Source organism: Xiphophorus couchianus, chromosome 6 (assembly GCF_001444195.1).
Source record: "Xiphophorus couchianus chromosome 6, X_couchianus-1.0, whole genome shotgun sequence".
Classification (NCBI taxonomy): Eukaryota; Metazoa; Chordata; class Actinopteri; order Cyprinodontiformes; family Poeciliidae; genus Xiphophorus; species Xiphophorus couchianus.
In genome coordinates this window covers 14,840,501-14,856,961 of record NC_040233.1, presented here as the reverse complement: position 1 = coordinate 14,856,961, position 16,461 = coordinate 14,840,501, and the positions used below count along the sequence as shown (strand labels likewise).

The 16,461-nt window shown below is 39.5% G+C and overlaps 1 protein-coding gene and 1 long non-coding RNA gene across 4 annotated transcripts in view; one reads left to right on the top strand and one right to left on the bottom strand.

Moving 5' to 3' along the window:
- Positions 1–16,461, bottom strand: part of pbx1a (pre-B-cell leukemia homeobox 1a) — a 64,787-nt gene that overhangs the window by 14,460 nt on the left and 33,866 nt on the right. Inside the window, exon 1 of one of the 3 annotated variants that reach the window (XM_028021010.1) lies at positions 3,659–3,778. The exons of the other annotated variants lie outside the window; for them this stretch is intronic. Within the exon in view, the coding sequence (XP_027876811.1) occupies positions 3,659–3,752 (94 nt within the window). The 5' untranslated portion in view covers positions 3,753–3,778. Of the gene's footprint in view, positions 1–3,658; positions 3,779–16,461 lie in introns of those variants that run through there. 3 annotated transcript variants of the gene reach the window in all.
- LOC114146715 (uncharacterized) lies at positions 825–1,210 on the top strand. Its single transcript, XR_003595948.1, has 2 exons — positions 825–966; positions 1,055–1,210. It is a non-coding gene; the product is annotated as an uncharacterized LOC114146715 (long non-coding RNA).

Genomic DNA, 16,461 nt, shown 5'->3' with positions numbered 1-16,461 from the left:
GCTATAATAGAGTAAGGAAGACAGAATTAAATAACTACAAAACATGATATAAGCATTAAAAGGTAAACTGTATAGATACAGATACCGTGCAAGAGCAGAGTGGTAATCAGTTTAAACTTAATCAGAAGCCATTAAGGTAATGTTATTACCCAGTTATCAAATACTGATTCTCTTAAGTTATGAGATGTAGTAGATTTTCAAATCACTTTGCAACATCCATGTGTACAAAATTTTAATCAAAAGGGAGAGGTTTGATGCAGTGGTAGGCTTCAATGTTTATTTTTATATGACAAAACATGTGACCAATCATATTTGGCCACTTGGATGGACTATCATTTGCCCTTAATGGCCACACCTAGATTATGGATTCTGAATCTATATTTTCAATGAGAGCAAGCCTTGTAGCAGATAACAAGAAAGCTGGACGATGTATAACAAACTGGACTGCAGCTGCACTGCAAGCTTTCAACCTCAGTCTGTTAAGTATTGTGCTGGACTTAAAAATGTTGGCAGCCTTTTGGAAATGTCACTGTTAAGACAATCTACATGTTAGGAAATACATGTGTAAGCCAAGCTAGCTGGAGTAAATGATAAAATAGGAAGCTAATGACAGTATAAAGTGTGATTTTGGTTACAGCAATGCCCTGCTTGCAGTTTGACACTGCCTCTCCTCATATACATAAATCTTTTGTATATTAATTCCTGTTATATTATTTCATGCCAAAGTCCTTTAAAATGGCAGGTTTTGTTGTTTATCACTTTTTTAACAATATCACAAATTGTTTCTAATTAGAAAAACAGACCTCTATTTCTATGACGATCTGAAGAGCACTTTTCTGTTTCCAAGGAAACCTGGTGTAGCAGTTTATTTACAAATAGTTTTGAACAAAAGGTTCAAAAAAATGGATCAAACTAAAATGCATCACGATTAATATGGCTCCTCAATTTCTTGCAAATAATAACAAGGTACAGACACCGTTCTATTTATCGGCACGATTGAAGCAGGCAGGTGTTCTACCACCTCTGGAAATTGCTGCTGTCCTGCCCGTTTCAGCCACCAGAAGGCTCCCTCAGTAAAGAAGCTGAGCATCCTCCTTTCCTCTGAGACGCAGACAACAGCCGACCAGGTGCAGCCCTCCATTCCAGCCACTGTCTTCAAGGACAAAGGCGCCACACTTTTTAACAATGCATCTCTCCTAGTGCCAGAGTACACTCCGCATGTCTCCTGTCTGATGTGCGTAGACAGTGAGGGTGAATGGCAGGATGTGTGACAGAGCAGCAGAGCCATATTGCAGCTGAACAGGCTCAGGTCGCGGCGACGGCTCCTTTGTAAGGAGGATGTAAGGCTCGGTCGCCCTGTGACCTTTCTGCCGAGTAGGGGGTCCAGATGGATTCCAGGGCCGGCACGGGGAGCTCCCACCTCTTTTCATCTCGCCAACCCCCCTCCTCCTTTTTCTCCTTTCCCTCCCTTTTTCTCCTCCAGCAATAACATCATCCATTCCCATCAGCTCCGAAACGTGAGCAAGCTCCGCTCAAGAGGCAAATGTCAATGGCCATCAGACGGCTGGAAAAGGTCAGGAGTTCAGATGGGGAGCAGACGCGTGTGTGGGGGCGTGTGTGTGTGTGTGTGTCTGTTTGCGTGCACGACAGTAGATGGATATCTGGAAATTTTTCATGTGAATCACACCGGCGGGAAATTATAACACTCGCCAATTTGATTCTGACAAAACAGTCACAGCATCCCAACCAGAGGGGGAATCTAATGAGCCTAAGAGTGATTTATTCATTCCCTCCAACTCCCTGAGTGCACAACTAAAAGCATGAAATGGATTAAATAAATACAATTAATAAGGAAAATCAAACAATCCACTGTGCTGTGGCATAATTACCCTAACCACAGCCATCAGCTTTATTTATTCCTGTTCAGTAATAGCAATGAAATCGATTAGACCTCAATGCCAGTCGGAGTGCTTCGCTGTGAACTTTGCAACCACGGACTATACATTAACGTAATCACCTGACAGTGGGAAGTGGCCTCTATTACTATAAATCATGTACGGCACAATAACACCAAAAACCTTTAATACACATTTTATAGTCTATTGTCGCGACGAAGAGGAGGAAGGGATGGGGGGAGGAGGGTTCTCTTACTTCATCAGTCTCTGATTAGTATCTATAAAAGGAAGATGGCCATCATCTCATCTTGATCATTACTGACAGGCTTAATTGAACAATGAGAGGACACAATTCCCCTCTCCATCACCAACCCCCCTTACCTCGCTTTTTCTCTCCTTTTCATTTGTGCTATACTCTTGTTAAATTCCTTTTCTAGAGATGTGGGCAGGCAAACCCAAAAAAGGCAGAAGCGTTAACAAAAAAAAAAGAAAGAAAAGAAACATAAACAGCTCCGGAGCGGCTTCCTGAATAATAAATGGGCCTCTAAGAATAAGCCTTTTGTTTATTTACTGATAAAATGAATTCCTGCTCCTGTTTTATTTCCTTAAGAGCTGGCTCGTGTCCACTGCTGCCTGTTTGCAAACAACAGGCACAGCCGGGGCGTAGTGTTAAGATTGTAAATAAACACAGCGATCAAGGCACCCACTCATAAAGGGGGGAGTTAAAGTGCGCCGGACACATACAGACAAATACAAAACATGTTACCCAGATATGTGGTTCTGAACAAGTGACATTTTCTGTACTTTGTGAGAATATTTATAACCCTTAAAGTCTTACAGGTTTTGTCATTACAATCACAAACCTCAAGGCATTTTCTAATAAAATCTGAAAAGTGTGGCGTGCCTCTTTAACTCCAGTGTAACAAAGTGGTTTTTGAAGTCAAATAAATAGTAGTCAGAGTCCCCTCGTCTCTGTATAAATCGCACAACAACTAAGTTAAGGTTAAAGATGTGGAGAAATTTTAATGGCACAACTGCAAAGGAGCTGCATAGATCCACAACTAAGGTGGGAAAATGTGTCAAATTTAGTTGTGCACTTAGCATCCGGCCTCATGAAAGGCACAGCGACAAGAGGAAAGCCAATGTTGAAACAAAGCAAGAAGAAGAACCGTGTTTTTTTGCAAGTGCAAGGGACACAGCAAAGATGTGAAAGGAAGAGTTGTGGCTTGAGTGCAAAACGGCATGTGTGGTGGAAAACTAAGACTGTGTGCTCATTCTAAGCACACAGTCCAACGTGGCGGGGGGAGCGTCATAATGTCATGATGCGGGGCAACTGGTCAGAGCTTATAGGGAGATGGATGGAGAGATATCAAGGAGAAACCAGAAAGAACAAATGGTAAAGATTTTTAAAAAAACTTGTGACTGTGGGGGAAGGACAACAACTCTCAAACTTATAATCACACCTTCAATGAGGCGCTCATGTCATACAATGGTCATGTCATACAACGGTCTAGCCAAAGTCTTGACGTCAATCCAAAACAAAATTGGTGGCAGACTTGATACTCTCCATCTAATCTGGCTGAGAATGAACTATTAGTTAAAAACTGCACACAATTTCAGTCACAGACGTCGATGCACACCGTGGTTGCAGTAAAGAGTGGAGCTACAACATTACTGACTCAGAAGGTTGAATACAAATGCTTTTCAAAGTTTCATTTGTAAAAAAAAACAACAACAAAAAAAAACTGGAACCCATAACTTACTTTCTTCCACCTTGAAATTACGTGCTGCGTTTTGGTGGTACATCATAAAAATTCCTAACAAAATACAGTTTGCAGTTGTGATGCAACAAAACATAAGTTGTAAAAGTATGTTGCTTTTGCAAGGAACTGTTCATCCAGATTGACAAATCGTCCTGAGCCCACATGTGGCTCTGAGAGCCTGTTTAAATAAAAACATGTTTAAATGATGATGCTGAAGTATTCTGTCACAATTACGCAGATTTAAAATCAAACAAGGCAGGAGTGATGTCCCTGGCGGCCTTGATGAAAGTTTATCCCCTCTGCCTCTAACTGGCAGCAAAACACTGGACTGAATCCATTTCCCATCAATAAAGTAATGCAATACACTCTGCAGGCCTGTGGTGCAGATATGTGTGTGTTTGTGTGTCCTTTCTTATCCACATCACATGACCCCAGAAAGGACCAGGCAGTGGCTGTGCTCCCTATTGATTGTGTGGGCACACGTCATCTAGGGTTTCAGCAGTTAATAAATCAGGCCCGCTTCCTGACACAAATCTCTGAGTGTGTGCGTGTTTCTCTGTGTGGGCCTGTCACAGAGCAGTCAGCAGGAGCGAAAGCGACAGCCACATGATAATGTAACATCACCACCATTCATCCCTGCCACACAGCATTCTGAGACAAAACAACAACAACCTGGGAACCAGAAAAAAAAAAAAAAAAAAAAAGCAGCGTGATTTACAGCAGACATGACAAGTATCACTAATACAGACCCCTTCCCCTCCCCCGGCTCCTTCCAGGAGTTCAGCTCCTGTCCTCATCTGCATTCGATACAGTCCCAAAAAACATAGCCTTCATCAGAAGCAGCAATGTGCAGCTGTCCGACAAAGTGGCGAGAACCTGCAGATTCTGTTCACCGAGAATGCCAATCAAGCCGCTGTTAATATTGTTTATGTCAAATATCAAAATTTACAGAAACTTGGAGCTCTTGATTTTTATCATGCACAGCTTGAAAAAAAATAATTAAATGTTTGTAAATAGTAACAGTAGCATCAGTTTGGTATTTTAAAGCGTAAACATTTCTTCACAAATAGACAAGTAAAAGACTGATTTATCCAGCTATATGCACAGGCATTTTCTGGTTAACAGTATCAAGGTTTTAAACAGCTACCAATCAGTTTCAACAATATAAACTTTTCCAGTGACCCAAACACACCAAGAGCAAAAAGCATAAATACAGAAATTAATGAGACTTCAAGAAGCGTTCTAATCATTTGCTCTGTGAAAAAAAAAAAAAAAAAAAAAACACTTTCTGAAGCAAAGGAAAAAATACTGATTATTATTTCCTAGATGTGCTGACCTAGCAGGAATAAAACCAATAACATCAAGACAGAACAATCTGATGCTTGGAAGGTACTACAATTATAATGAAATGCTTGATAACTCTAACTGAAAAATAAAAGCCATACTGGTATAATTTTATGGTAGTAAAATTGGTGGGCTTCAACAGATTAAGATTTGTGGTTATTTTAACATGGAACAACTTAGTCAAGGTATGGACTAAATGTAGGATAACCTTAAATATATACTCCCAAGGAGTGTAAATATAAAACCAGTAGCAGACCTTCACTCAGTCAAACCAAAAGTGTGTTTGTCTACTTTAACGCTTCTTAGGAAATTCAATTTTAAAAGCATTTTAAGGGGGAAAAAAACTGTTAAATTGTAAACAAGGCAGGACTTTAGGGACAAATGACAGAAACATGCTGCATTTCTCTTCTTCTATTGAAACACAACAAACAAAAAACAAAAACACAGTTTTCCATTTTTCAACTTATTTACATAAAGGCTGCTTGTGACATAAAGATATTGTAACTACTAAACAATCAAAAACCTTTTAGAAAACATTGTAAGACCCAAAACGCTCCTCCCGTCACAAGGTTATGGGAAGCTGTGCAGCTTCAGTACGCGAGGGCATAGTCATAAAGTTCCTCTAAAGCAGCTTTATGTTTTATCAGCCATCTGAGTATCATGTGCAGAAAGGGGCCAGAGTTGAAGTGTTGTATCTGACACCGTGGTGAGGGGATGGGGATTACCAAGGACAAGGGGAAAAAAGCACCAAAGAAATAGTAGAGAGACAGGCCTAGATGAGGAAATGTGGACTGTACAGGCTGGGAGGGAGGAGAGTGATGGAGGGAGAATGAAAGGCGAAAAATAGAAATGGAATAGGAAAGCGAGGTGTCAATTAAAAAAATGAACCCCGATGCATTTGGGAGGTGACAGCTGGTGGGAGACGAGCTGACAGGCGTCACATTAGGCGGATTTGGTGGCCGCTCCCCTCATCCCCTCCTTTTTTTTTTTTTTTAGTCCTGCTTCCCCTCCGTCTCTTTCCCTTTCTGGCTTTCTCCGACTGGCGATCGTCGGTTTCTCATGCGACAGCGGTGGCGGCAGCAAGCAAGGGAAGAACTCAGCTTGGTGTTTTTCAGAACAAGTTCCCCCTGCAGCTACTCCTAATAACGGTAATTATCGTCATCATCTGAGGCTTAAGCAGGCCAGTTTGAGGCCTGAGGGGCTGGCCTGATAATGAGGCAGCCAGCGCCAGAGGAGAAGACCATTCAGAGCACCGCCCCGCCACCAACGCCAAACACCCCCTTTTAAAAGCCTTCATTAAAATAATTCATTATTCAAAACGGCCGATACATTAGCCCCTGGCAGTCGGTCTTTCTAAAGGTGTCTTAAAATATATATATCTCATTGATTGAATCAAACTCATGCTCTGCTAGTATAGTTTCTACCAGCTTCAGGCTGTGCTGGGAACAGCAGTGGCTCAATAACTGAGGAGCTGAGGAGTAGTCACGAGCTTGGAGGCTGCAAGCAGAGACACAAAGACATCCCAGCAGAGAAAGAGAGGAAGAGAGAGAGTGTGTGTCACTGTGTAAAGGCAAACACTAAATACACAAAGGACTGCTAACACTCTTCTTTAAGACCTGGAGAATGATTCACAGTGAAGCATAATTTTTATGTATACTTTATTTGCACGTGACAGCCGACAGACGACGGAAATTTTGACAAATTTTAAATTCTGCAATCTGAAATAATCCTTTTATGAACTGGACAGGTGCATAAACACATGGATTCATCTCTGCCTGGACTTGTTCTGGTTGTGCAACTGGTACCACTGGTACTACTGGTGGTCTATGTGCTGCCTATCTAGTTGTACTCCGAGGAAATCTTTACATTTATTATTTTGCAAGATACATACAAATGAATTAACAATGATAGCCACCAACAGCTAAAAAATGAGTTTTTAAAGTTTAAACATACTGCATTCTTTTAATCAGAAACATCTCAAAAGACAGGAATGTGGAAAAAAATAAACAACTGCCTGTATGACCTGAAGAAGATGAAAATGGAGCAGAACCAAGTGTTAACTTCTACTAATGCATTTATCTCTGAAGTCAGAACTGCAAACTGATATTGAACACAACATAGTTGTGCATCAGTTCCAGTTATGGAAAGCAGTCGGATTTGTCCGTTAATACGTTCAGTGATTGAATACTAACAGCAAATAGGCAAATGTCAAAGTATTTCTTTGTATTTTGTTCTGCTGATATGTTCACTCAAGGAAGTTGTATAGCATTGTGTACAAAAAATTTACTGAGATGCGAATTGTCAAAAATAAGAGTAAACAGTTTTTACTTCAGATATTTTTGCGTTTTATGTGGCAGAGTTTGTAGCAAAACGGCAGCAAGAAGGTCCTGGGTTCAAATCCTGGGCCTAGAGTCTGAAGTTTGCATGATCTCTCAGTTTAGGTGTGTGTTCTCACTGGGTAATCCAGCTTCCTCTCACTATCCAAAAACACTAATGTTGAGTTAATTGGTTATTTGGTGGATTAGTTAGGTAGGAGTTTGTTTGCAGGACTAATGCTTTGAAGTTGGCTGGAAGCATTGTTCCAGAATAACAACTCTTCAAAGTCAACTTTGAGTTTCATCACACAAATTTCTGCTTATTAAAATCGGAAGATAAAACAGCTAACAAATTATTTCTCTGCTCTGCTGCCAGTCACGTTTGTGTCTATTCCAGTTACCTTTTATTTCCATATTTCCTTTAGACCTTGGCCTGTATAATACTTTTTATAGCATTGTTCTTGAAGGACAGTCGTTTTTAAGACTTTACTAAAAAAAGGTGCAAAAAAGGGACATGTACCACAGGGAAGAGCATTTTCATTTTTTCAAACTGGACAAAAACAAAACCTCAGTAGAACCCAGCGAACTTGGGTGTTTAACGGCTCATGGAAACATGCAGGTGGACATGGGCATTTTTTTTCTTTTTCTGCCATCAGGAACAAAAATCGGGTCGGGTGGACACAATCAAGTTTTTCTGTGCTCTTCTGCAACTTCTGAATCATTTGTCATCTCAGTTGTAATGTCCACCTGCTTTTACTAAAGGCTTTATTCACAAAAGGCTAAAATTCTACCTTTTTTTTTTTTTTTTAGAAAATCCACATACTTTAAAGTTTGAAAGTGATTTTTAAATATCAGTTTAGGTCCGACCTTATCAAAGAGCCAAACTGGTAGAAGCTTGTCTAAGTTTATTAACAGAGATTATTCAGAGTTTACTAGCACCAAATTCCTTCATTTGTTCAGAAAATAAATGCCAGCCCAAAGTCAAACGACAGCCAGCATAAGGATGCTGTCCTGGACAACAGTTGGTAAGGATGTGATGTGTGAAGTGTTCGGAGCCCAGAGGACATCGCCTCTGATAGTTAATGTCCTGCCCCAACTGTTGTCCGACAAGTCGTCCCCACTGAGCAGGACAAACCGTGAAACAAGAGGTCCGATAAAACAAACCCCCCTCGAGTCCCCTCGGTGTGTGTTCCTAAGCGTGGCACATTTCATAAGGCCCCGCTCTTTGACTGTTGATGAGTTTATGCGAAGGTAATTAACAGTAATTAATCCTTAATTACAGCAATTAGCAGAGTCGCAGTAAATTAAGCTACATCTGGAGGCACGGCACATGGGCTACACGAGAAGGGGTGGGCTTTTCGTCAAGCGAGGAGGCAGAGGCTACGTGACGGAAGCAGACAGGGTCTGCCTGGGATGTTATAAGTTGCCGTCCCTGCTACAAGGTGATCTGGTGGGACTTCTGCTACACATGGGTAGTTGATGGGGGCAGGGTGTGATAAACATATAGAGCGGATAGAGATAGGTTCATTGCTGGACAGAATTGCTCCATTTCGGGGAGAGAGGCTCCCTTAAGCTAGCACGCAAGGACATCTGCCATATGGCCGGTCATAGACAGCAGAGCTTGTAGTTCTGCTTCACTGTGCTCAGATTCACTCGACAACATGTGAACATGAATTCCATATGACCATCAACAGAGAGCAAACGTGGCTCCCTCTATTTTATAAAACTCTCATCACAGTACCTTGTAAAAGTATTCACAATCCTAAAAGTTTTTTTTCTTATTATTTTGTCATGATGCATCTCCAAACTTTTGTATAGGTTGTTGGGTTTTTATCTGGTAGCCCAACAGAAAGTATGTAAAACTATGATTTTTTTTTTCCCCAATGACTAAAATCTGAAAAGTGTGGTGTGCACGTGTTGAAACTCCGGATTCAATACTTTGCAACCCCAACTTTAGCAGCAATTACAGCTGCAGGTTTTTGCATGGTTCAATTGTCCATTTTTCTTTACAAACAACTCAACTCAGGCTCAAACAGATAGAATAGATTGCGTAAACAATCAGCAAGTTTCAAGCTTTGCCGCAGATTACCATATTTAGGTCTGCTATGATCTGAAACCATCCTGTTGTTATGACTTTATGTTTACTCTCATTTATATGGTGAAGCTGGACTTCAGTTCTAAGTCTTTTACAGCCTGTAATCTTCAAGGACTTCCCTGTCTTTAGCTTCATCCATCCTCCCATCTACTATGATCAGCCTCTTGGACTTGCTGAAGGAAAACAGCCCCACAGCGTGATGCGGCCATCAACAGGTTTCACAGGTTTTCACCACACATAATGTCATTTTGTGACATTTTGATCTCCTTTGAGCAGAGTATCTTGTTCCACACGTTTGCTTGTGGAAAACTACATGTATGACTTATTGCTTTCTTCTTGCGCCACAAATATAACCATAAAAGTTAGATTTGTGGTGTTAACTCATACATGTCCTGTAAATAAATTCTCCCACCTAAGCTACAAAAAAGTTCACAGGTTTAATGATTTTGTAAGGCACTGTATTTATAGAACAATCCAGTGAAATGTTGAGGCCCGGTGGGCAGAGTTCATTAAGAGTCTTATTATTAAATCTGCAGTATTTCCTACTAGTAAGGGAGACTCTGAATGGCTACTTAGATTATCCTGAGATGCATCTTATATCCACTGGGAGCAATATCTTCCACGATGACAATGCTTCTCTCCGTAAAGCACAAGTAGTCACTGAGTGCTTTAAAATGGCATGGTAATGATGTTAACCAACCGACATCTGTAAATAGATACGATCCTGCTTTCCGTTCTATATATAGAAAGAACTGAAACTGAGAATCTATGAGTCCATGCATTACCCGTGCATCAAGATGTCAAAAGAAGGAACATCTGACCCGGTTACTACAATTAATAGAAACCCTCGGCTGTTATGAATGTTAATATTTGTTCTTCTTTTAGAAGTATGTCTTAAAGGTCTGACAGGTTAACTACCATCAACCTTTACATATAGACTGAATCGCACCCATAAAGATTTCCACAAGGTCAGATCACACTCCACAAAACTACAAAGGAGACTTTTGTAGTCCCATGACAAACTGCCGCAAAGCTAAATATATTAGCACATTGTTTAGCAGCGTAGTGGCTCTTGGAAAATTCTTTTTTCAGGATGAAGATTAAACCTGCAGGAGCAACAAAGTGCAGAAAGAACAATTTTGAGGTACTTGACCTGAGCTTCAACGTAACACAGGTGCATTTAGGGGTTTAACCATTTGTTTCTCATTTCCCTACATATGCTTTCAAACTATAGCAACACAAGTTAAGAATTTTATTTACTCACTACATTTTAAATCCAAAATATCAAGCGCATTTTACTAATTAATTGAATAGGATTTCAAAAGGTTGTTAAACTGCCATAATCTCAGCCCACTAGCATCTCAAAATGATACTCAGGCATTAAAGTGTCAATAAAGAAAAGCACAGTGGGTGTTATTACTCATAATTAATTATTTTATGGTTTAGACTTGATGTATATTCTGTTTCTGCACCTTAAAATTATGTTCCAATTAGGATGCGAGAGCTATTATGTGTTCAGTGAACTTACAGGTCCATTGCTGCAGTCAGGAGCTATTTTTGTCAATTAATCTTTCCTTTAATTTTAATTGACCAGCAATTAGTTCCCAGATAAAACATCCGACAGTTAAACACATTTCAATGTTTGTTTTATCTAACAAGCAGATTTTTATTTGACTTTTATATTGCAGATGTAAGCATTTACTGTGAATTTTACATTATCTTATGGATTTGTGTTTTACCTAAAGAATTGGGCTGTATTTAAATAGCAATAGCTATTTTGCAAATGTCAGTAACTGCAATCAAATGCTTTGTAGGACAACTAGAAGTAGGTTAACTTGTATGGTAAATTAAATTTAGGTTACCCAATAAAAGGTAAGCCGAATATAAGGTAAGGTTTGGCATGCAAGTCCTTGCCTTTCTGTTTAGATTACCCAACTTTAACACCTCGTTAAGGCACTCAGTAAGTATTTTATTATAGTACTTTCAGACAGCAAAATAAATTCCTGTTTAGAAACTGTGTTAAATATACACTTCTCCATTACACATAAACTTGTAATGGAAATTAAATAAAAATAAACATTTTATTTAATGTTCCATAAATAATAAAATTGGCATTGGATTTTACAGAGTGGTACAGAGTTATAGCTGAAAACATTGAAATCGCCCTATTTTCAACATTTATAATGTTGCCATGTAAGGTATTGAGCATTCTAGACTAAGTACACATTCACAAGAGCACAGTTTGTGATATTTGGTTCCTTTAGTTTTTTGCATAAAAAAATTCCTAAATACAGCATATAATTTTAGTGGTTGATTGCCATTTTAGACCCAGTTTATTATTTTGTCTAGAGATTAAACATGTAGCATATTGTCTCATGTTTGAGTTTTAAACTGTGGTGGATTCTTTTAAGAACTCAGAAGCCAAAACACTGTTGGGTGAAATGTATTCAAGCAAATCAGACATATATCTAGTATATACACAGTAGACCAATGTGAAAACTGCAATAAATAGGCATTTATTGCAGGCTGGCAGGCCTTACATTTCTCTTTGTAGAAAAATGGAAGTCAAACATTCTTCCATACTCCACATTCTTTTTCTCAAACGTATCCAGAACTACATCTATTTAAGATGTTCTAAGGCAACAAAATTAGATGAAACACATTTTTAAAACTTTTCAAGAATCCTTACCCGCAGGGTGTCTGGAAATAACCTACCATATCAAACTAACCTGAGGGGATTCTAAAACCGCTAAAAGAACTTGTATATCAGCCTAATCAACAGTGTTGCTCAAAGCATAAATGTCTTCAATTTGTCATCAAAAACTAATGTGTCTTGTCAAAGTGTGTCTTCTTGCAGGTAGACTGACTGGCTAAGTGTTTAAAAGGTTATAAAGTGGCATAAACGTGGCTACCCTTGAGAGATTTACTTCAGCACAAAAAATATCATCTCCGAGCTTTTGCGATGGAGCTTACTGTCAAGAGAAAATAAGTCAGACTGGTTAAGCTCTGCCATACAGTCCTGTCTTTTTTATATGTTTTCACAATGAGAGAAATTCCTGTGAGTTGTGCTAGAGAAAACGATCGGTTTGCTTCATAACAGTAATGCAAGCAATCAAAGCCTTGGACATTTTTTGCTTATGACCTGGGGACATGAAGAGTTCTTGCTTAAAAAAAAAATTCTGGGGTAAGCAATTTGCTTAAGCAAGCAAAGAATGTAAAAGACAAACAAATTCAGTTTTTTTTGCTGCGTCACACCTGTCCTGATTCAGAAATAATGCAAATAAAACTCAACTAGAGATTGCCACAGGGTGAGAAAAAGTTCATGGGAACACTGTGTGAATGCAAAGGTGTGTTGCCTCTGTGTTTGTTGGAGGTGGGGCAACGAGTTAAGAGTTGTAAGAATGAATATGACGATGCAGAGCCTGCAGGCAAGAGAGTGAGATGTGGAGAAAAACAGTTGCAGAGAGCGAGAGTGTGTTTACAGCAGAGGTAGTGGTCCAAGCAGTCTAAGTGGCCTGGCTGGCAGGCCTACCACTCTACTAGCGGATAAAGCCTAAGTCATTAATCACAAGCCTATGGGATCGTCCCACTGTAGCAGAATACTAGGTCAGAGGGAGCTCCTGCTGTCAATCAGCACTAAAATGTGTGTGTGCGCGCAGGGGTGTGTGAGAGAGCCTGAACGGTGTGGAGCTGTAAGTGGGGGAATATGTTTTTGATGAGAATGTGTCATTCTGCCTCCAGCGTTAAAAAAAAAGGCGCATCGCAGTGAGGAATTAATGTATTAATGCATGCACCAATGTGCAAGTGCTAGATGTCATTTACATGAACACCCCATGAAGTCATCTGCTGGAAATGAAAGCAGAATTTTCTGCCCTAAAAGCTGAAGCTTACAGACAATAAAGACACTGCAGCTCTGTTGCAGAAGAACATACTGACATACTAGCCAGACAGCCCTGTGCACTGGGAGCACACACCTCAAACCGTTATGTCCCATCTGAATATATGACTCACGTGTGACAGAAGGCTGTTGAATTCAAGTTCAAACAACATTATTGACATACCGCGAGAGGTCAAAATTAAAATCACTTCTTTCTACTACAGGCACGTGCAAGAAATCAGTATAAGTGCCTTCCAATGTTTTAAAAAGCTCCAGTTACAAAACAGATAAAATCTTCAGACATACTTTTCTTAATAACCCTGTCCCCATATTGTGGATCTATTTGACTTTCATTTAAATGTTTTGGGAAGACACAATACCATAGTAAAATATTAATGCCCCAATGTCTTTCCTACACCATGGTTTGCATATTTTGATGGCCAGATAAGCCAAGCTCCCAGAAACTTTTTCTAGCAGCTTGGAATAGATGATATGTGTGCCAGATTTGTGTCATACTCTGATAGAATCAACACAAATACCATTCAAATAACACAGCAGTGACCTGATAGGAGCACTTAATCTCACACCACTATGAAGACGCTTTACTCTCCTCAGGATGATCGATGCCTAAAACCACAAGTGAAACGGATGGCATCATTTACTGTGTGATTGATTTAGCTAATTATCTGATTTGGGAGCACTCACGGAGCATTCAAATTTAATTCATAGATTGCCAAGTTGATCCTTTAATATGAAAACAAAAATTAGATAATAGGGTGATGTAACAGGAAAGTAACCTACAAGGTCATGACACAGCGGAACCCTACGATTTCCACAACACGGATTCAGAACGGGAGAGAATAAAAAAATCACACAAGATTTCTCTGTCTTTTAAGACAAGTCCCGTCTTAAAAAAAATCAGGACTTGTTTTTCTAGACTCCTTTATTTTTCTCATGTCTAGACCAACATACTTATTTATCAAAATGCCAACAACTGAAAACAACTGCAAGAAAATCAATATAATGACATTATAAATTTTCCATTGCAATAAAGACAAATAAGGTTGGTTTGAAGTATTTCTGGTTGTGAAAAACATAATGCTTTAAAAAAATAAATAAATAAAAACCATACACTAGAGTTGTTTCATAAAGGGCAAAATGGCTTGGGTATGATATTCTGTGCAATAAACATTTAAAAACTACAACTGAGTTGCACTGCTTTTTATTCTAACTTCTTGCTCTTTGTATTAAAATAAAATAAGAAGAAGAAACCTAAGTTTAATAATCTATGCATTATTTTTTACCATTATAAGCGATTGCTGGTTTACGGTTTTGATCAGGTTATGCACAGTTTGTTTCATACTTTTGTGTTAATAGTGATCCGATAAAATCGTGGTGTCTAAATTTGATTACAGTAACATTTAATTTCCCCTTCACATCAATAAAGTATTTTTTGATTTGAATTGAACTGAATAAAACTATTCTACAGTTAGAATCTTACACCTTTTTGTCTTTAAAAAGGCTTAACAAATGAAAAAAAGAGAGCAGGTTCAGAGTTGTGGGTCAATCAGTGAAGCAAGTACTACGTCCAGGTTTTAGACAGAAATGTTGAACTGAGAGCACAAAAAGCAGGTGTCACTATTGAACTCTGTCTGTAATGACGCACGTGAAGACAGGCAGCATGTGTATCATTGCAGCTTGGTGAGGTTTGGGTTTTCTGTGCTAAGACTCTGCACTCAACTCAGAGACTCAGACAACATGCAGCATTCGTGTTGATCCCGGGCTCAGCTGTGTCTATATAATGAGGTGTGCAATAGAAGAGCAAGGATGTCCTTGTCTGAACGGATTAATAGATCAGCATACCGGATGCCATGCATTCAGAACATACAGTATCCAGTTTCTACATAATTATATTGTAGGGAAGACACTTTACTTCTGAGCAATATTTCCACTGTATGACTGGCTCCTTTGGTGCAGATGGCATGGTAATACTGTGACTTGGAAAGCTCTGTTACTGTCTGCAGCCGTGAGAAAACACGGTAGCGATGGAAACAGCATTAAATGTTGATTTTCTTTTCAGCTTTATTTGGATGTCTACTTAATCCAGCACTGCTACAGAAAAAGAAATAAGAACCTGAAGACAGAAATGACAGCCTAAACACCAAAATATTAATTTTCTCTGTGACTGTACTGTAATGTGATTTGTATGTTAAAGCTGCTGTCTTTCTTTAACCGAATGTTATTGTTTTGTTTAGTATGTCAACAGGAAGTCACAAGTTAAAACAGACAGTTATTTAAAACGATAATTATTCTGATGAATGATCCATCTCTAAATTGCACAAAGAAGTTGCAGTTTTGCATGTAACACTTACATTTTACATCTTGCATACATGTCCCCTAAGCTTATGGTTTTTTTTCAACAATAGTTTTTTTTTTTGACACTGCATGTCAACTGTTATTTTAAAAGTTACTGTGAATATGTTGGCGCTGCTTCACTTTTGAAATGAATGGTATCTTCTTGACACTGTTCCATTAAGAGCCAATGAGTAGTGCATGACTAATAGTAGTACTGTGGACACATTGTTCCACTTAGGCTGTGGATCTAATGATAGACTGCAATGCTCCATGAGATGTTCTAAGCTTGGAAATGTGTGTTATAACCTAACGCAGCTTTAAGCTCCTCCACAACTTTCTCCCCCATCTGTGTTCTGCGTTCCTTGGTTTTCATAGTGTTGCTTGTTCACTAATGTTTTCTATCGTTCTTCACAGAATGGCCAGATTTATACTAAATACTAAAGAGTATTTTTTTCTATAGGTTCTCCACTTTTAAAACTGGATCGCGTTGCAGCTCCACCTCGCCTCCCCCTTGGCCCCCTGGGTGAGACAACACTTGTATTCTGTCGGTCAGCTTCTACACACCTGCATCCCCAGCTGGACCGCTTTCCACCTCCACCCACCAACAACACACCCTACTCCCCCCAACCCCCACCCTCTAGCTCTACAGCTCTCTACTCCCAGCTGGCTGGGCTATTTATAGGCGCTGTTTCATTTCCACACCTGCAGGGAGGCAGAGTTGTCACAGTGGGCCCACCGAGCCTCTGTGGAGTGCTGCATGGGAATGAAAATGCGCCTTGCTGATGCGGAGACTTATTCTTGTCACTTTCTCCCAGCA